General features: G+C 40.0%; 1 protein-coding gene across 2 annotated transcripts in view; it reads left to right on the forward strand.

Moving 5' to 3' along the window:
• man2a1 (mannosidase, alpha, class 2A, member 1) overlaps positions 1-21909 on the forward strand; it is a 34903-nt gene extending 12994 nt beyond the window's left edge. The window contains exons 7-22 of one of the 2 annotated variants that reach the window (XM_030769050.1): positions 2175-2361; positions 2927-3104; positions 3646-3857; positions 6998-7186; positions 7356-7470; positions 7687-7754; positions 8144-8309; positions 8667-8897; positions 9329-9451; positions 10039-10153; positions 11044-11177; positions 12700-12841; positions 16155-16288; positions 16697-16888; positions 18862-18985; positions 19760-21909. In XM_030769050.1, the coding sequence (XP_030624910.1) occupies positions 2175-2361; positions 2927-3104; positions 3646-3857; positions 6998-7186; positions 7356-7470; positions 7687-7754; positions 8144-8309; positions 8667-8897; positions 9329-9451; positions 10039-10153; positions 11044-11177; positions 12700-12841; positions 16155-16288; positions 16697-16888; positions 18862-18985; positions 19760-19902 (2453 nt within the window). In that variant the 3' untranslated portion in view covers positions 19903-21909. Of the gene's footprint in view, positions 1-2174; positions 2362-2926; positions 3105-3645; positions 3858-6997; positions 7187-7355; positions 7471-7686; positions 7755-8143; positions 8310-8666; positions 8898-9328; positions 9452-10038; positions 10154-11043; positions 11178-12699; positions 12842-16154; positions 16289-16696; positions 16889-18861; positions 18986-19749 lie in introns of both variants that reach the window. The other variant, XM_030769049.1, reaches the window with a different exon arrangement.
• Positions 21910-22050: the final 141 nt, after the last annotated feature.

Raw genomic sequence — 22050 nt, forward strand, 5'->3', positions numbered from 1 at the left:
ATGAGTGACTTTGAATTTGTACACATTATTATGCATTAAAGTCTGCCACTCAGATCGTTTTACTGAGTTCGTTCAGATCTAGGAGATACTGGAGCTCTCTGTAAAAACATCATCGTGCTTTTTTTTTTTTTTTTTAAGTTCTTATGGTTAATGTGATGTGACATCCTGACAAAATCAGACTATTGATTGTGTTTCAGACCAAACAAAGCCTTTTCTGTTGTTCATTTGTTACGCTGTGGAGCCCGGACATGTCCGTGAAGGACCTCACTCTTATCACATGAGTGGAGCTGCCAAAGATAGCCCTTCTGTTAGTGATGACCACAAGCCTCTGCTAGCTGCCATTCTCGGCTCTCTCTAATTGAAATCATCTCTCTGTGATGTTGTATTTGGCCAATGAACTGATTATATCTGAAAAGGGGGGGGGGGGGGTTTGAGTGGGGTTGAGGGGTGCTTGTTCAGCTCTGTGATACAGAAATAGAGGTCAGAACGGGATAAATCCCCTTTTGCTGTAAGCCATGTGCAGCAGGGTGGCCTTGGAGTTGTTTGGTGACTGGGTCTGTTTGTTGGTGCATGCACTCAAGCCCTGCACCCCTCTGTGTGTGTCCAGCCAGATGTTCAGGGCAAGAACTGGAGGTCATTCAACTCATCACTATAATCATGAACTTTATGTAATGAACAAATGTGTATGTTAGTTTTTGTGCTGTTACATCAGTCTGCTTGCACTGTGCACGTCTTGTTTCAACACTAATTAATGTTCAGATATGGTTTATTTTAGTGCCTCATTGCCTTGTCACTGATGATCTGTCCATTTTATAGTGAAGGATTTTGAGGGATGCAGTATTCCAACAAGCACAACACCATAATGGCCAAAGGGTCTAGCACTGACTAATTATACAGACAGCAATGAAAACAGATTTAATTATAGCACATTATCCCCGTATGCTAAAAACAAGGTACAGCAATTTTTTTAAATAATCCAATAGTGTGCTCACCTCAGAAGTCTTGTTTGATTTGTACTGCCATCAGTGTGCCGTCTTTGTGTGGGCAAGAACATTGGCCAAGTTTGATCATGACACACATGGCATTTTGAAGGTTATCCAAAGACAGCTAGAAAACATCCAATGACCACTAACAAACCAAAAAAAAAAAAAACAGAATACAGCACACGTGTTCTTTGAAATACTGTGTTATTCACTCGCGTTTCTTTGTGCGGGTGGCTCAATATGAAGCCGAGACTTAAGTAAATGCCTGTGGAAGCAAACAACTGTAATAATGCCAGCTTATCTAAGACAGGCAAGGCAGAGTGAAATGTCAATATATATCCCAGCTTTTGTCTTACGGCTCTCTATTCTCTAACGGAGGACATCTGCTCACAATGCACAGTGTCACGCTGCCTTAATGCTGAAATGACTGGATAAAATGGACTTTAACACGGCTTTCTGACCGTCTCTCATTGCCTGATAAATGTAATTATGGTTCATTCAGCTGCTCTGGAGTACAGCCAGAGTCAGACCAAAATTAGGCCCCCGCTCCATATAAACCTGTATATATCGCCACCAAACAGGCAGCCAGGCTGCACTGGTTCTCACATCTGGCCTCCTGTTTTACAGTGTAGTTCAATTATTTTCTCATAATCTCATCCACCTTCCCATGGTTTTTCTGAAAGTCACTACAGTGTGGTGTAGTTGTTGTAGTGTGGTAAAGTGCAGTGAAGGGTAAACGTACCTTTGTCTTGCACAAGATAATTAGTTTAGGTTACATTGTGTTTGTCTCTGTTATTGTGCAGTCTCACTCAGGTAATGCTGAGAAGGACTGGGCATGACAGTCGGCATGTGAGCTAATATTTGTCTTGTCCAGGACAATAGCCTCTGTTGTCCTGGAGTGGTGTTTGGTTTTTTTTAAAAACTGAAAACAGCAAGCACACCATTTCTGCCACCACATTAGAGCTGTTTGGCCTGTGGGCTTTCCTGTTTGTTGATCTAAATCACTCAGGCAGAAATTTCCTGCTCTTGGTACGGTTCCTGCATGCTTCCTCGGAATAGTAACATGAGTCGGACTCTCTTTTTAAATGCAACAGGATTCCCTGGAACTGAGTGTGTGACAACTGTATAGACACACATACAGTCAATCAATCATGTGCTTTTCACATTTTCCTTCCCATCTTCTGCCTCCAGATCAGGACCAGAGCACAGACATCTTATGTCATATGATGCCCTTCTACAGTTATGATGTGCCTCACACCTGTGGTCCAGACCCAAAGATCTGCTGCCAGTTTGACTTCAAGAGACTCCCAGGGGGCCGCATCAGCTGCCCATGGAGAGTCCCCCCTCAACCAATCACTGACAGCAACATACAGCAGAGGTATATTTACGCACGCGCACACACGCACACGCACACACACACGCACACACACACACCACACACACACACACACACACACACACACACACACACACACACACTTTTTGAATTTTGCTTTTGAATGCTCCATATCTTTCATTTGCTGCTAGTGCTTTCAGAGGTACATCTGTATATTTCTCAGAGGGGGCACATTGCTGTTAAAGAGATTTGTCTCCAAGCTCCTTAGGAACTACACTGGTGTGAGGGGATGTCTGGAGGGAGTACATGTGAACCATATAAGGACGGCCATTATGCAGCATGTTGATAAGCCTTACTTTCATTGCCTTGAGCTGAGTGTTAAATGCTCAGTTTTACTATCAATAGAACTGATCTACAAGTGTATGTAACACAGCACCATGTTCTGGGTGGGTCTGGCTGGGTCACAGCAAATCTGGGTAATGCTTTAATAATGCATATGCGATTTCGCACATGTGATTTCACCTCCCTAGCCATAGATCATTGGTTTTATCGACAGAGACATAAGGAAGTGATTCATTGTGGTTTAAATGGATGTGTCCTTGCACAGAGCTGTGATGCTGCTGGACCAGTACCGGAAGAAATCCAAGCTCTTTAGGACCAAAGTGGTGCTGGCCCCATTGGGGGATGATTTCCGCTATACAGAGGCTTTGGAGTGGGACCAGCAGTTTCATAACTACCAAAGACTCTTTGACTACATGAACTCTCATCCAGAGCTACATGTCAAGGTCTGTGACACTCTCTCTTCCATCTTAACTTGTTTGATTTTGGGGCTCAAGGGCATGAGGCCATGAACTTAGGAGTCAGACCACTTTTGTCAGCTCTTGAATTTAAGAGGAAGTCTGAACTTTGAGAGCAAAATTGTCCACAACTGAAGTTCCTTAGAGAAATGTTGCCACAGTTGAGAGCTGGATAGCTTTCTTTTCAGTATATGTTCATGTTGGGGCTTGAGATACTTAGACATCAGCTGAAAAATTTTGAAGCTGAATACTTTAGCAGCACAGACCGACGGAACATCTGTAGTGCTACAAGTACATGTATCATTTTACAGCCTAGTACTATGCACAATATTTAAATATATTGAATAAAGACATGTTTTCCATCTCCCGACAATGATTTAAAGCTGCGAGCATTTTAAAATGCTTTCTTTTGAAGGCAGTTTATTTGTAAGTGTGGAAGCTTAACACATAATTATAAAGTATCATGACATTAGACTAACAATTTGCATGCAGTCTCAGGCATCCAAGCTCTCATCTTTCTTGATTCCAGGCCCAGTTTGGCACCATCTCAGACTATTTTGAAGCAATGCGTAAAGCGGCAGGCGTTGACCCCAGTGGCGCCAGCGCTGTAGCACCCTCTCTGCCCATTCTGAGTGGAGACTTTTTCACTTATGCAGACAGAGATGACCACTACTGGAGTGGCTTCTTCACCTCCCGGCCCTTCTACAAACGACTGGACAGAATGTTAGAGTCTTATCTCAGGTACAGGAATAAGTGGATGGATGGATGGATGGATGAATGGATAGACGTATATGTGCTGCACTGATGAGTCTGCATTAAGGCCTGTTTGGCGGGAAAGCACTTAAACAAGCCATTTCTGTGCGTATTCATGGGTCAGTATGGAACGTGGAAGTGAAACAACTGAAGTTAATGGCCCATCAGAATCCGGTGGTGTTAAATATAGAGGAACTTAGGCTGAAAATGGTAATCTGAATTGAATTTAGAGCTGTTTTTCGTAGAACTCCTGCATTAGACATCCAGCATCCTCTAACTCTTCAGCTTTAATTAAGAAGTAGAATCATTCGAGCAGATACTCTTCTCTCAACAAGCTTCTCTCAGAGCTCCAGAAGGGACAGCCTCTGAAACATTTATCTGGTTTCAGAGCTGAATAGACCGAGTCTCTGTTTTGAGCTCTCTGTGGCAGAGGGCCAACTAATTCCTGCTGCCCTCCCCAGCTGCTTGCTCTCTCTGTCCAACTCTCTTTCTCTCTCTCTCTCGCTCTCTCTGTCACTCGTTCTCTCTTTCTTTCTCTCTCTCTCTCTCTCTCTCTCTCGCTTTCTCTCATTCTCTCCTCCTCTCTCTTTCTGTCTCTCTCTCATCTCTCTGTTTTTAGAAAGTCAGTAAGAGAAATGGAGGGTGTAATTACTGTCATCAGAGTCTCTCCTTCCCTCTCCTCTCGGCCTGAGGGGTGAGGGGGCTCATTGTTGTTGCCTTTGTCAGATTGAGGCCATGTATCTGGGGCTGAGCCAAATCAAAGGTATTGGATGAGTCTGTCCAGCGGGCATAAAGCCCCACTCCTACACTGGAACCTGTTGGTTTGAATTCCTGTTTGTTGACTCGCTGATGTCTAATTGCTGTACATGCACTCTGTCCGTTGGCCTAATGAGAGGTCTTTGGGAAGAGATGCACTGGATCTGTTTTCGCCCACAGTGTTTTTGTTTCAATTAGTCACTGTTCATGCAAGGAATCCTTTTATGTATGGAATAATTTAAGCCATTTGTGATTAAAATAAAAAACTAGATGTTTGATGAGAAATCAGATGTTATTTCACAAAATACCAATTCTGAGTCCATATTTCTGAAAAGCAATTTATTTAGTTTTTGGAGCTGGTATGAAATTGTGACCATTTCATTTGTCCATAACTGAAGGGAAGAGACAACTCCACTGCAGTAGCCTTGTGCCAGATAATGAGTCTTTTTTGGACTGTGTTGATTTTCTATGCTGTATTCTTTGAAGTGGTTCTCCAGTCACACAGAACCCCCTGGTATTTCACACTCATATTTGTAAGACCAGCACCTCATTGTGTCTCTGTGTGAGGGAGGATGAATGAACAGAACAGAACAGCATAAAAATAATGAATCTCTCACTACCCCCCACCCCAACCTTTTCTCTCTATGGCAGCTGAGAATCTCTCCTCACGTCTCTCTAAGGAGCACACACATTGCTCTTGCTTCTCCTTCCTCCCTCTTTCCTTCTTTCTTTCTCTCTCTCTCATACACATATACATGACACACACACATCACATGTATTTCTCAGCTCACGCTCACTCACACACCCTCTCTCTTTTCTTTTTTTTTTACCTTTCTCCCAATGGCAGCTGAGACTCTCTCATCGTGTCTCTCTAAGGAGCACACACATTGCTCTTGTTTCTCCATTTGCCCTTTTTCTTTCTTTCTTTCTTTATTTCTCTCTCTCTCTCTCTCTCTCTCTCTCTCTCTCACACACACACACACACACACACACACACACATATACGTGACAAACACACGTCTTTCTCAGTTCATGCTCACTCATACACCCTCTCTCTTTCTTTATCTCTTGCACGAGTGTCACTGATACACAAGACGGATTCACGTACACCATTGTTCAATATGGAAATATGATATTGATCTGAATCGCCCTCATTTTAAAGTTGCATTGTATAACTGCCCTCCCTTTTTGTCCTCATACCCATACCTGATTACACATATGAAAGGACGGCTACACCCGCATGCAGCCATCAAAGGATACCCAAGCTCACACACTATGATTTACTGCTTTCAGGACTAATCAGAGTCGCTAAGGCACTATCTACAGGGTCAGTTCATTTTGTTTGAAGTCAGTATCTGATCTGTTCTCACTTTGTTTGTTTCCTCCTGTCATGGGGTTGAACAACAGCATTTTTTTGTTCCAATGGATATGACATACATATGTGATATTTGCTTTTGTGCAGTTACTTGTGTTTTTGTGTATTTTGTGCTTTAAGGGATTTCTGAGGCCAAACTGAAGTGATGAGATCATGAAAGAGAGAGATTGTCTTGAACTTTTGAGCAATGTTGAGTGGATTTGAAGGAGTTAAAAAGTAAAATACAATTTCCACAACAATTCTTATGGCTCGTCATGTGGGTAGTATCTAGCCCTCGTGTTTACCCAATCGATTCCTCAGCTAGCCAGCATATTATCATCTTTCATTTGCCTGTTTACAGTAAAATATGAAAGACAGACACTCTTTTACTAGACACAGTATGAAGAATAGACTGCGACCTTGAGTCCTACAAAGTTTCTTGTGTTTTGAACAGCTGCGCATAATAAACTAGATGGGTTCCGTGCGCCTGCGGTTCAGTACAGTGCACTCATCAGTTATCATTAAAAATAATCTTCACTCCTCATTCTCATACAGCTCCTTTGAGTTTCTTTTTTTTTTTGGTATGGTTTGGTTTGGGAGTTTTCCCTGTTCGAATTGAAGTGAGTTGAAAAAAAGCTCCATCTCCAGTCCAAGAACAGCTTCAGTTCTAATCTAACACAACTGATAGTGTTCTTCAGAGACCTCTTGAGCTTGCAGCTGAAGCAGATGCGGTAGTGTGGCCGTAAAGCTAAGAGCTTGCATGTACTGTGGTTGTGTGAAAAATTGCTGTACTTGAATGAATTCTGAAGCCGTCTTTCTGCCGTTAGTGTATGATTAAGCATTGTTAGCTGATGAGCATTGGGGTTTTTTTCTCCATAAAATGTGGCTTTCAGACATTGAATCCTGAGTTCCAGTAAATCCTTAAGGTTAAGAGGCATAACTTCTCTCTTCCTGGAATGAGAACAACATGAAAATTATTGATCTCTCTCTCTTTCTCTCCTTTACTCTCTTTCTCTAGGGCCGCTGAGATCCTTTACTCTCTTGCCTTGGCTCACATCCAGAAGGCTGGCGATAAACCGAGCGATTTTCCTGCTGTGGAGAATTATAAGTTACTGACAGCAGCCAGGCGCAACCTGGGCCTCTTCCAACACCACGATGCCATTACTGGCACTGGCAAAGACTGGGTGGTGGTCGACTATGGGACCAGGTAAGGCATACCCAACTCATACTGACCCAAAGTCTCCAATGCTGCTGCTCTTTATTCGATTTATCCTGTTAAAACAGTGTGCTGTGTTTTACACATAACACAGAGTAGGTTAATGCTGGAACATACATTGCTGGAGCAGATGTCAATGACATAATACTGTGCTTTGAAGGTTGTTCCACTCCATTCTGAATGTGAAGAGAGTGATTGTGGATTCGGCCCATTGGTTGGTGCTCGGCAACAAAAAAGCATATAACCATGATCCTTCAAACCCTTTCCTTCAGATGGTGAGTGCTTCTCGTTCATTGCTTATATACTTCATGGGTACCATTACAAATGCAACATACATGCTAGTACATAACATGTGGAAAATATGTACTGTTCTTTAATCGATATGTCAAAGCAATACTGATATTATACACGTGTAGCAGTGAAGTAGGGATCTTTCAGTTTAGCACAAACATTTTATGAAATTAAATTATAAATTAAATTATAATTTGTAGGATGATGTCCAACCTGCACAAGATTCCCTGCCCCGCAAGACTGTTCTGAAAGTTGGTGCACAGCCCAGGTAAATAAAACAAGTTTTTCTTTTTTTTTTCTTATTTTTTTACTGTTCCAGCCTTATAGCTACTGCATTTTTGCCCAGGAAAGTCTATTCCATTTTTGCTCAGACAGATCAGTGCAACTACATTCTTTCTATACAATTTACAGTGCACTTAGAGTTTGTGTTTGGTAATGTTCACAAGGTAACTCCATTTGATTGGTTAAGGTTGGGAATTCCCATCTTTCCATTTTAATGGACCCATATTTGACTATATAAATATTTTTTCCCACATTGCTTAAAAAGACACACATAGCTATACACTCAACCAGATGGCACTTGTATGACAGCCAGCCGTTTTGGCACCTCTCCAGAATGGCTTTGACTGAATGAATTTCGCCTGCTGTCTGCTTCAGGCCTGTCGTCGTACACAACCCCACTGATCAGATCAGGGTATCGGCAGTAACGGTGTACGTGAACACCCCTCGTGTGCGCGTTCTCACAGCTCAGGGGCAATCAGTGAGTGCTCAGATCAGCGCTGTGTGGGAAGGCACGACTCAGGCTTCCACTGAGGCCTATCAGGTAAGGAGTCCAGTTTCAGTTGTGTTACGAGGATGAAGACGTTAAAGGTTCATCAGTCTTCTCAAATGGATGAGCCTTTGTCTGTTTTAGCTCTTTTTGATCACCTGTGAAAGATCACTTGTATGTTTAATCAATGTAATAAAGAGCGTTAAGGCACTCTGATCTGTTGCCTAGATCTGTTTGATATCGACTACTGTTACTGAATGGGGTGTTGAGCCACAATGACTGTCTGCATTTTAGATTTAGAACTAGAATCAAATTTGAATTCAGTGATATAGTATCTTGTTTGGCCTGTCTTTCCTGAATTGTTGCCCTGCCCATTATTTGACCACATATGTGCTTTGTGTGTGTTTACAGCTTACGTTCTTCGCCCAAGTGCCCTCTCTTGGTCTCGCTGTGTACCAGCTTGTTGAGGGGGCGGAGCTGAGGACATCCGAAGCAAAGTACGTCTTTTTAAAGCAAGGTGGCGGCTTGTCTGTCAGCGGGGCGGAGCATTTTAGTGTGTCCATCCCACAGGAGCCAGTGTCTGTTTCCATTGAAAACCCTCATCTGCAGCTGTGGATCTCCCCCTCCACAGGTCTATTGGAGGTCAGATATCACTCTCTGTCTCCAATCAAGTCACTTACACACACATTAGATTGCACAGATACTTCAAATACTCCAAACATGGAAACCCACCTTGAAGCCCTGGAATGTGAAAGGAAGAGGTGATTTAATTCCTCAACCCTGGTTATTTGTACTAGGGGCTGATATAAAAACATAGGGGGAAAAAATGAAAAGAATATATCATCCTGAATCCATCTAGTGCTATGCCACTGTTTCTTCAGGTCTCTCTCTCTCCTCTACTCTCTTTGTTCTGAGTCACTCATATGAGCGCAGACATTTTTCCAGTCATGCATTTTTTCTCTCTACTTGAACCTCAAAATCACTATTCCTGATCTAATGGCCTTTTGTGATGAGTGGGGTCAAACTGTGCTGTGATGAAGTGAAGTTTATGTTTGCATATTTCACATTTGCAGAGACTGAAACTAAAGGAGGATGGCTCTGAACACCAGGTGAAAGTGGAGTTTATGTGGTACGGCACCACCAGCAGCAAAGACAAGAGCGGAGCCTATTTGTTCCTTCCCGATGGAGAAGCTACAGTAATTTGACTTCATTTATTTAACACACCTAAGTAACAAAGCTACACTGATGACCCCCTCACTGTGAGAAGTGCACTAGAACTTGAGTCCAACACACTTCTTCATGTAGTCACAGTGAAAGTGCTTAGTCAAAGCCCAAGGTAATGGTAGTCTTGATGTAGGAAATGACCTTAACTGAAGGGCATTGATGCAAAGAGTTGGACTAAATGTTGGGATGTCTGAACACTGAAAATTATATAAATTTAGTGAATTGTAATTTTAGAGTGCTGTTGTAGTATGTGCCTCCTGGCAACCTACAGACAGTAAATAAGATCGAATTCTGTCAGTAACTGGTTGTAAATAAACCACCAAATAAGGGCTATTAGACAGCAATGGCCTGGTTATAGCCAACATAAATACTGTTTTTTTCCTTGTTCTCAAGTTATGCTGTATAAATGAAGTAGGTCTGTCGGTCAGTCTGATAGCGGTGTGTTTTTTTAACGCAGTGTGAAGCAGCCTGTGCATTCCTTGTCATTGAAAGCATAGACTCTAAGGTCATTTTAAAAGTATGTTTTGATTTCATGTGATTTTCTTTTCGCCTTTCCCAGAGGTATTCTTCCTCTCAGCCTCCTGTGATTCGTGTAACCAAGGGACCAGTGTACTCTGAAGTCACCACCACCTTCACACACGTCACACACACTGTGCGGCTCTACAATATAAAGGGTAAAAAGCAGTGCTTCTCTCTAATAGTTTTTGAAAGTATTTCCATCAATCCACATTCATCCATATTAAAAACTTTTAAAGAAAATAAATCCAAAATGAAGCAGTTATCAGTGCGTCATCTAAGTAACCGAGTAAGTGAAAAGCCTCACCGACCGAAATGTAGCAGGCCTTTTTTTTTTTTTTTTTTAAACACATGAGTGCAAACACGTCATGTAGATTGTTTTTAAGTTGGCACGAGAGGATGCGTGGCTCTAAAGATGTACTGTTTAATCCTACGGGGTGTTTTTCTAATTTGAAAAGAAGTAGGGCATATTTGTCCTCAATCTGATTTATTCCCATAGCATTAATTAAGATAGTCAGGAATGTGTGTCAGACAAAGTGAGATATCCGGATTTCAGAACTATCTTGAGTTTATTTTCTATCCCCACAATACTACAGCTAATTGCTTCAGCCTAATATTGAATTCTGGCAGGAACAGAGCATCTGACAACACCCCTCAAAACAAGATGAGTTCTGTGGGGACTAATAAAATGGCTCAATACGTCTGTCCGCTGATACTGCTGCATTTCTTTTTGTTTACAGCAGTTGTGCATTTAATATTAAAATATTCCACAGTTGGAGAAATACTTGGGTACTGTTATATACCTTCAGGGTGGAGTCACCTCTTTTAATAAGTTTGAATGCAAATTGTTTTCCTGGGTGCCCAGCAGTAATGCTCTCACGTTTTGCCATCCAGTAAAAACACAGCATTTATGTGTGATGCTTAAACCTATTAATAAACCATGATCTTTCTTAGTGTCACATTAGTTCAAGAGTTTATTGCAACCCCCCCCCCCCTCTCTCCCTCTCTCTCCTCTCTCTCTCTCTCTCTCTCTCCCTCTCTCTCTCAGGCACAGATGGCCAGGCTGTTGAGATCTTTAACACTGTAGATATAAGAGGGGAGATCAACCATGAAATTGCTATGAGGATAACATCAGATCTGAACAGCCAGGATCGATTCTTTACCGACCTAAATGGTTTCCAGGTAGCCTTCAGTAAATCTGTCTCCATCACACACATACACACACACACACACTCTCACCCCTTGAACTTTTATTTTACATTTTTTCATGGAATTAATGGCATGTTTTTTTTTAATGACAGTGCATGATTTGAACCATTTTTTGAGTCTATTTATAGTGTTACCAAGACATGGGAATTTGAGAGAAATACAATCAAAGATATGAAGGCATCCTTCAAAACAGTTAAAAAAAAAAAATATTTAAAGAATTTTTTCAAGGATTTTGTATTCTAACATTCTGGGGGCGGGGGGGGGGGGGCGTGTGGTTACCAAGCAACAGCACAGCACTGTTTTTGATGTGGATATAGTTTTGTCAGAGGTAACACCATGTTATAAGCGACATTTAAGCAGTAAACGTTCATCTCTCACATCACAAGACTTGTGTTATGGATATGGCAGGGATATTTGAAAAACTTAATTGCCAGGTTAATTCATACATGTCTGGCTCTTTGACAAACTGCCTGAATTATACTCCTCATTACATCACTCACTGAGGAACATGGGGCGTTAGGATTAAAAAAAAAATCAATAATTATTTACAAAATGTATTTACGCAATTTACTCTGCCAGAACACGACCACAGTCACCACAACAGTTAAATATCTAAATCTCAACTCTATTTAACTTACCACGCCATACCAACAACTCAAACACTTGCCTACATAAGCCCAACACAGTAACCAAGGTCTCAACAGATAAATACTAACTACAGTTTACCTCTTGCTCTTGCCTAGTGCCTTAATGCAGTCTAACGGACCATATCACTACTGGTCTTGTGTACTAAGTATCTCATTGGTCAGGCATATTGTCCATCACACCTAGCAGAATAGGCACAATTCATGCAGTGGAGACAATTCACAGTGTTTAGCCCTGTTTTGCCAGTGGTGTGTGAACTGTCCAGTCTAAGTCTTTTAACAGGTCTAATACTGGATTGCAATTGTCAGCTTATTTTATTGTACTGATTCCTCTGAAACACGATCTTGCTGCGGTTCAATTTATTCCTTTTTGCAGCCAGTAGACGATGGCGTCACGCAAACTAATGAGAATCGCGAAGCATGGCACAGCAGATCCAGCAATTCAGTTTTTTTTTATATGAAGAAGCAATTTAGGACTACGCTTAAATTGATCTATTGATTTGATTTTTTTAAAATTAACAACAAAACAGTGATTCCTGTATTTCTTTTGGGGAACTGTTCTTGGTGGATAGGTGAATCACATTTCAAATTAGACAAATTCATACTTCTGAAGACCTTGGTTTGTATTTACAGTGAGTCAGTTCACTGAGTGTTTACTAGTTGAGGAACATTTGGAAATCGGACTGAAGAAACACTTCATTTGGACACAGTCATACTCATATACATATCTCAACTGTCTCACTGACCTTTTGCCTTGAAGTAAGAAATCTTCTTCTGTGTTGTCTTGCCAAACTTTTGGAACTTCGTTTCCAACGGCTTTTATTGTACCTTGGGTGTGAATGTTGTTACAGGTGCAGCCCAGGAGAACTCTGGCCAGACTTCCCTTACAGGCCAACTTCTACCCCATAAGCACAATGATGTACCTGCAGGACTCCAGCAGAAGACTGACCCTGCTTACTGCCCAGTCTCTGGGTGCTGCCAGCCTTAAGAGTGGTGAGTAGTTAACCTTGATATGCACAATCTGTTATTTATTTGACTTACTTACCACAGTGACTTGGTATGGAAACATCTGGAGTCCTTTGTCAGACTTGACTCAACCACATCATATTTGATTGCTGTGAATTCATGCACTGTGGTGTGAATTCTTGTGCTGAATGTGTCATTCTTTAGATTCTTACAGATCTTGGTTAGGACAGTAACAAATCTGAATTATGACCTGTCAACTTCTCGCCTAAGCTTTTTATGGGTCTTTCTAAGGGTCTCAAAAGATACTAAAGAGAGTGTGCACAACCTTAATAGGCCATGTTACAATCTCAGTATTGAAAATCTAAATCTTCAGGGATCCTTACAGGATCTGCAAAGAACGTGGTTCCTGACCAGTTTTTTTTTGTATAACAACACAGGTTGGAACTATTCATGTGACAAATCACATACATATACAGATGCTCCTTGACTTATAATGGGGTTACGTCTTGATAAACCCGTCATAAGTTGAAAATACCGTAAGTCGAAAATGCATTTACATCTAACCTACCGAACGTCATAGCTTAGCATAGCCTACCATAAACATGCTCAGAACACTTACATTAGCCTACATTCGTGCAAAATCATCTAATACAAAGCCAATTTTATAATAAAGCGTTGAATATCTCATGTAATTCAGTGAATAATGTGCTGAATGTGAAAAACGGTTGTAAAGGTACTCACCATTAATGTAAACAAACAGCTGTTTTGTAGACATGATGGGATGCGAAAACACAAAACATAATATGCAATTAAAGCCACAACCAGCGATGGCGGGCCCTCGCCCCTCCGGTAAATCGTGACCCGTGACATTTCGTCATCAAACAGTGCACTCACATCTGATGTGCCAAATTTCATGAGTGTTTAGACATTGGAAGCACTATCTGCCTGTTTCCAGATGGTGGCGTTGTAACATAGGCACACTTTTAACATGCAGATGGTATTATGCTCAATGCAGAAATAATCCTTTGAAGGTTGAATGTCATCATTTGATGCAGCAGCAGCATAACTACCACACCTATCTTGTGTGCTGCAGCACACAAATTAATTACACCAGTGCACATCTGGAAAGTTTAGATTCTGGATTGTGCTTACATCAAGCAGGTGAAATTTGTATAGATGTGTTAATGTGAAGTTGCATAAGCTGTGAATTTGGGGGCCATATCAGGCAATGCATGGTGAATTTATGACACATTCCTGTTTGCGTGGTGAGACATATAAATTCATCATTTCGCCATTTCAACACCTTGCAAGATATCAAAAATCCCTTCGCAGTTTAAAATCAGCAACATCTTGACGTCATATATAGCATGACATAAATCCAATGAACCATCTATGAGGAGTATTTCAAAATGTAACACATGTCAAAATGCACAAAATCCAAAATAACCCACTTCATGTTGGGAATGGCTAATACAATGTACTGCAAATTTGTTCATCTTGGGGAGACCAACATTCATTCATTCATTTTCAAGCCACTAATCCTAATATGGATCACGGGGGAGATCCACATGCCTACCAAATCTGGTGCGTGTAGGTGAAACTACATGCCAGGCACAGGACTCAATGTCATATGGGGGCGCTATGGAGTCCCCAGACCACACCTGGGGCCAAGCCTCTGTCCCTTATTAACTGTCACAAGCACTTGTGCACTTAATTGTATGTACCAAATTTCATGAGTTTTCGTCCATGGGAACCACCTCAAAAATGGCCAAGTCTTGAAGAAAAAGAATGAAGAATCCTTATGGAAACAACAGAACCTTGCCCTCCAGTGGACACTGGAGGCGTAGCACCTCCGGTGCTTGAGCCCTAAAAAACACTGGCAACACAGTACACTGTAGAGTGTCAGTTGTTTACCCCCATGATCGTGTAGCTGATTGGGAGCTGCGGCTCGCTGCCGCTGCCCAGCATAACAAGAGAGTATCGTACTGCATTTTACTTGCCCAGGAAAAGATCAAAATACAAAGTATGGTTTCTACTGAAAGAGCATCACTTTCGCATCACCGTAAAGTTGAAAAATTGTAAGTTGAATCATCGCAAGTTGAGGACCATCTGTATATCTGGATTGCTCTGAGGAATGCAAGGGCTTTGGAAGGTCATACACTTCATGTCATGTAGCTTGGCTTTAAACCAGTGTTTACACCAGTGACCTTGAAACTGGTTTGCAGAGACATTAGCTGCAAGTCCTGAGTAACAAAAGCACAAAAAACTCTATTTATTACTTTATCAAACTGGTAGGAATCAAACCCAATTTCAGCAAAAGTAACTTGATGTTATCAACAACCTGAAATGTAGCAAACCAATGCCATTTTTACGGTTCCTCTAAAACAGGAAGCGAATTAAATGCTGGAGCACAATGTAAAAAAAAAAAAATCTGAGCCTCTTGAGGAGATCACATGAAATCAGCAAAGCTGTGTTGTTTGTTCTGAGTGAAGGAGTGAGAGAAGAAAGTAACCATAGGCAACTTGAATTGTCTCCGTAATTATAATTCAGGACAAGTTTTATCTTCGTATCCTCAAGCAACATTTTTTTCTATCTGTACAGAAAAGGTTTATTATTTGTGTCTGAACCTTATAAACAGGTGCATGTTGCCCTTTTCATGATTGTGAAATAAAAAGATGATGTGACAAACCCAGTATTTTTGCACAATCTTTTGAGACTTGAGAATATGCCTTGGAGGAACCCATTTTGCCCCTAACAATCCTCTAGCTGAGACAAATAGTGAAACAGTATAATTGACAGGGAGATTTACTCCCTGACTGTTTACACCAACACATCTTCAGGAAACAATTAGTGTGTTATTTGAAAAATGTCTCTGGTTAAAAAAGGACTTCATATTCCACAAGCTCAATTTCTTGTTTCATGCAATGGAAAATTGGCCCAGCAAAGCACATATTTACAATTCTAAAGAGACATCTGACAGCCGGTGACATTTATCCTTACAGTCCTAATAGATACTTTATTTAGCAAAGAAGGAGAAGACAAAGGCTTGTTTGGACTGTTCAGATAGAGGGAATTTATTTATGTCTTAATGGTAGCTAATTTAAAGCCATTATCGTTAGTACAGTAAATGGTCCTTAGAGGTGTATGTTTGACTTTAGATTAAAAAAGATATTTGGTGCAGTTTACTTGTTAGGTGAAGTTGTGTATTGTGTGGGCTGATCTCTCACTACAATTTAGTTTTTAACATTATAGTTTACTACAATGATCAGATCAACTTGTTAGAGTGTCACAAAATCTTTTTTGAGATGAATGATGCAGCTACCTGTGATTTTCTCCACAGGTCAGATGGAGGTTATTTTGGATCGACGACTCAACCAGGATGATAACCGTGGGCTGGGCCAAGGAGTCCTGGACAACAAGCTCACCGCTAACTCTTTCCGTCTTCTCCTGGAGAAGAGGCTGCCAGCTGTGGAGGTGTGCACTATGTTATTTGAAGTATTTTAATGAGAGTTATATTTATTTATAAAATCAAATGGACACCTCTAAGGAGCACATCCTGCGATAACAGTAATTCCTCCAGTATGAGCAATCAAAAAACCATTAGGATTGCAGTGCTAAATGGCACTGGTGTCAGAGGTCTCCTTACAATTGAATGTCTCCTTACAAAACCTTTGCTCTAGAACTCTGTGTGGGTGAGTCTGTGTGAAATTTGATTTTATGTGTTGCCGAGTTATGATGATGTTGTGTGTTAAAGTGAATACTGCCTTTAGGTAGTATATTCATGTTAATGAAAATGCTTCATAACTGTTGTTATATCTAACCTCACTTTTGAAGGACCCTAGCTTTTAGTTCCCTGCTAACTGTAATGTTTTCCAAATTCAGAATGAGAAGATTTCTCCTGTCAGCTACCCATCACTGCTGAGTCATACTTCTGAAATGTACCTGAACCACCCCCTCATCCCTATGGCGATGAGTTTGGGCTCAGCAACTATGCCCCTGGTCCCTTTCAGTCCACTGACATCCTCGGTACCCTGTGACATTCATATAGTTAACCTGCGCACCATCCAGTCCAAGGTAGGTCCCAGAGTTCTTACAGAGGCTCTCATAAGAGACTGTTTTTTAATAACTGGAACATGTTTTGATGATTCTCAAATTCTTCTCAAACTTCTCAAATTCCCTAATGAGACCTTGTGACACTTTGTATCACTGTCTTGTCCTCCTTTTGATAAAACTGTGTACATGTGTGCAAGTAAATGTTCTTAATAATTCAGATATATATTGATACTTCAAGTCATTTTGAAAACATTTCATACAAATAAATCTTAAGTAACACAATATGCCTTTAGAAGATCTGAGGTTGACATACAGACCTTTCTTGTTGAAGACAGCTATCAAACTTTTAGGATAATGCATGAAGTCTACTAAAGTGCTCACGTGTGTGGTAGGGGGAGTAAACTGGAAGCCACCCTTGATCTTCCAAGAGGCATATTTTGCACCTACCTGTAAATTATAGATGACCATTTGCTGGATGCACATTTTATACTGCATAATATTTATGCACAAATCTTTTGAATTTAATTAAAGAAGTTCACATGTTGAAGTTGGATGCACCTCACACTTAAAATGGAAGATATAGCAATGACTTATCAGTGAATTAACAGACGACTTGAAAACCATGTTCAGGTGGTGGGGAGATAGTGCAGTAATAAATACGGTGTACGTAGTCTCTTTTGCAACCTTCGGATCTGTCCAGGATTCTTTGATTGGATTGAATTGATCAACCGACACGCAACCATTTGAACTTAGAGTTTTTCTTTGCTTTTAAGGCAAAAAAGGCATTGCTTAGATGCCTCGGGTTGTCTTTGCCCTAAATGATGACATCATATGTAACAATGTCACTTGGCTCATTAACTGCGATAGATGTACCACTGAAGCTTTCCAGAAAACCCTCTAATTGCTCCAAGGGGAAAGGGACTCTGCACACCAATTTGTGCAATTATTAATTGAAAAGATCTGCCAGGACATTCAGTTTGACTGCAGAGAAGTTGGCAATGCAGGCAGAGAATGAAATGAATAAAGTCATGAAACAACAGCTAGAAGATTCATTTTATTCTTTTCTGGTATATATAGGAAAGGATACTCAGTCTATGTGTGAAATAAAAGTTTTTACAAAATCCTGCTATGCTTTATATTTTCCTCCCAAGAACAAATATAGTCACTTTGCATTTGATTTCCCCAATTTGTGCCTTCCTCTGTGATGATATATGAGAGTATTACAAACTTGTAGTAATTACAAGAGTTGCTATAAAGATCTTTTAATCTTTTCATGGATGTAGGCATTACCTTCTTTTGTGTACCTACCACAGGGTAAATAAACCGAAGAGAAGTGAGTGATCTGATTTCCTCAGACTTTTGAATATGGGACATTGTCAGGGAACCAGTCAGTGCTGGGTAATTAAATATTACAAAAGAACGTTTGGACTTTCATCATATGATGTTTCAGCATCTGTGAAACTCCTTCCAAAATTCCATAATTCATTTGTAAAATGTTAAGTCAAACTCACTTTTCTTCCATTCTCAATTTATTCTCACTCACTCATTGAGACGGATGGCCTAGAAAATCCATTTTGAAACTCATCAGAAATCATCAGGTCAGCAAACTAGCACGATCCATATATATTAGGCATTAATAATGACTAATGAAGGGGCATGCTGATAGAACAGTCCAAATTCTGTGTCCGTTACTGCAAACGTACTGGGTAACACTGTTAACAGAATCATAGAGTTCTTCTTTTTTTTTCCTAGTATCTTTTTGGTCTTTGTATTTTTGGTCTGTTGAAGGTCAGAATGTTGCCATTTTTGCATGCATGTTTCTCATCAACTTGTTTGAACTGCAATAACCCCTAAGATCTGGATAAGGAAAGGATCAGCAGCTGATGAGTGAGATAGGGAGGTGGTCCATAATTGGCCCAGTGTTGTGGTGTTGCTGGGTTAGGAACAGTGGTGTGTTTATAGGACCCTGAAACTGTGTCTCACTGCTTTCACAGGAGGAAGGGGGAGGACCGTCGGACCAAGCTGCTTTGATTCTACACAGAAAAGGCTTTGACTGTGGCTTCTCCAATATGAACACTGGCCTTCTATGTACCACCACACGTGGCAAGGTGAACCTCAGTGCTCACGCACATATCCACACCCTCAAAGGTCTTAAGGAGCTCCAGTTTCGTATAGAAAAAATAACAGTTACACCACAGTTGAATACTAAAAAATACCACTGCCGACTTTATGGCAGAGCAATAAGAGCACGAATGTGAATAAAATTAAATTTTTAAGACTGCTGCAGAAAAAAATCTTCTTTGAAATACATGTAAGGCATGTATTTTTAAAAAACTGTCTAAGGTGTACAATACTTATAAAAATGCGATATAATAGTGCAATAATATCTACACTAAATGTTTTAGTGTTCCGTACTTTGCTTTTGGTGAAGGAGCTAAAGAAATCTGTAGGGTTTTCTGTGCTTGAAAGATTCATTGAAAAATAATGTGATATTGATACGAAAATCAAAGCTGTCTCGGATGCCATCTGAATTTAATTTCCACTAAATCTATTTCTGCATATTGTTTAATTTGGAGTAAGGTTGGTCAATATTGACTGGAATGCTCAGATACATTCATTTAGTATAGCCTGAGCAGCGTTGATGATTCTGAAGTACAAGAGCACTAAAAAATGTCCAAACAGTGCACAGCCATAGCGTGAGAGATACTTTGGTAGAGTAATAAAACTTGGTAGAGAACTATACCCGTGTGTAAACATTAGGCAACGAGAATGTATTAACCTAAGTCTTATGAAGGACATTTCTGCAATAGTCTGAGAACTGGTCTTTTTGCTTTGAATAAGCTAAGCTAACATTTGACATGTGCTTTATTTTTGTCTCACAGATCCATTTAGGAAAGCTGTTTGCTGAACTAACAGTTCGGGGGATGACACCTGTGTCCCTGACTTTGATGCATACACCTCAGAGTGGACAAATTCAACAGGAGATCAGTCTTAAACCAATGGAAATTAGTACATATCGTCTACAGCTAAGCTGAGCCAAGCCAATGCCTGAGCCATTTGACAAACCAGAGTCTTGACTCCAGTCTGGAGCAAATCAAAGACCACCCCCCTGTCGCCTTCAGTTAAGGAATTGCAGGGTGAACTGCTAAAACTGAACTCTTAAGCCTAATAGGAAAGTGCAATATGAAATTGATAAAGAGTCCCTATCCAGCCCACTCAGGTTCTGTCTTCTTTCTTATTTGGAAAACAATGTTGTATATTCACTGTGATGAGGGGTGATGCTCTTCTCGTAATATAATTTTTCTGTTGTGTTAGATTCAGAAATAGCTGGAGCTCAAGTGGATACTTCTAAGTCTCTCCCTATTTGAGGAACAAATTAAGACCGAGTTTCATTGTAAGGTAGATACACCATATGACTGAAACTTGGTGGTACTTGGACAGGGATTTTTTTTTTTAAATTAATTATTGTGAAACCCATTTGATTTAAAGAGATTTTTTTATTCTAATCCAAAGTGATTTTGTGAAAATGTGCCTTATTTTTCAGCATCATAAGAAGTTCATCATGTCTTTGTTTTGAGTTCAGCAGCAGAAACGTATGATGTCAGTTAACTGACAGCCAGTATAACAGCATTTGCTAAAGATGTTACATTCATTTTTAAAGCTCTCTACAAAATACCATGTAGATTTGGAACAAAACTGATCTGTCACGCCTTCATACGTTTTACCACATTTGTCTTGTTATAAATTTTAACAAGGCTTCAAAGAGCTGGGCACATTAAATGTAGATGATAATTAGAAGTTATTTTTTTTTGTCCTGTTGGTTGTTTAATTTAAATGTCTTGCAGAATTTGATGCAAATGACTGCAGCAGATGTGATAATCACATGACTTGATATGGGTCTATTATTGTGACCTTATGTATCAGAGTGGTTTTAGCTTTACACAGCCGGTGACATGTTTTTGTTTGCTTAGTCATGACATAAGGCCCTTGTCCTAATCTCTTTTAATTTTGAGAATGACATGGCGCATGTAAGAAATTCACCATCACATCAAATGTCAAGTTACAGGAAAAATATTATTTAACTGAAAACAATAATTGCCTTGTCATTTGTTGTAATAATATGATAAAGATAGCAGAGTAAACCAGCCATACAATACAAACAGTAATGAAACAAAACTCTTCAGGTGCTAATTCACAAGTTAGATTTTTTCCAGAGGTTTTGAGTTTAAAAAACAAAACAAAAACAAAACAATAGATCATCTCGGTTTACTGTTACCTTCCAACACAATATGAAAGCAATGTGCCAAGAGTCAATAGTTCTGTAAACATCAGTGCATGATGTTCATGATGCATTTGTAGATGCACTGGCAATCCAACTATGCAACACCTGTGGCAGTGTTGTATCTAGTCTTACTTATACCTATGATATACATAAGCTGAAATGGATCAAGCAGCATCACTGAACTGTATTAGCTAATTTCCTTATCATGATTTCAATGTAATAGTCAGCTAGTCCTTCCTAGCATCACCCAAACATGATCAATTGTGGAAATATACTGTAATCATTTGTTGTCTTTTTTAGAAGTAGTTGTCAAGGTAGGGAGTATACTAACCACATTTGCCTTGAGGAAAATGAAGGTTGTCTAGGTTATTCTGGCAGTGACTTGTTAGAATGTGGTAATTGTGATTCGAGAACTGTTTTTGTTTTCATGCTGTGTGGTCTTCTAGAATGTAAATGGGAGTGTCAAAAATGGTTTACTACCTGCACATGCAAAACTCTACTGTCTTTTGTTATCTTTTGATAATTGTTGAATTCATGCTTTTTTCAGTTCAATCAGAGGATGGTCTGTATCAGTGATTATCAGTTTCTCTCACTTTTTTATGCTTATGTGAACTCCGGCCCTTTGTACTGTTTGGAAAGCTGGCAAAAGGTGGAAATGCTGATTTGTTAGTCTTTTTACCAGGTTGCTGATTTCAGTTCTGTCAAAAAAATCTGTTTTTCCTTAAATGTAATATAATGCAAGAATAAAGAAAAATGAGTTCATACAGCTCTTGTCTGTGGGTTTAATTTGAACAGTGTTATGAAATTTAAAAGAGCAAAAATACCTCTTTTTTCAAGAACTGCATACTGTTTCTCCGAAACCTCGGTACAATTATGAGTTGACTTCTTTGATTGAAAAAAG

The sequence above is a fragment of the Chanos chanos genome, chromosome 3 (genome assembly GCF_902362185.1).
Source record: "Chanos chanos chromosome 3, fChaCha1.1, whole genome shotgun sequence".
Taxonomy (NCBI): domain Eukaryota; kingdom Metazoa; phylum Chordata; class Actinopteri; order Gonorynchiformes; family Chanidae; genus Chanos; species Chanos chanos.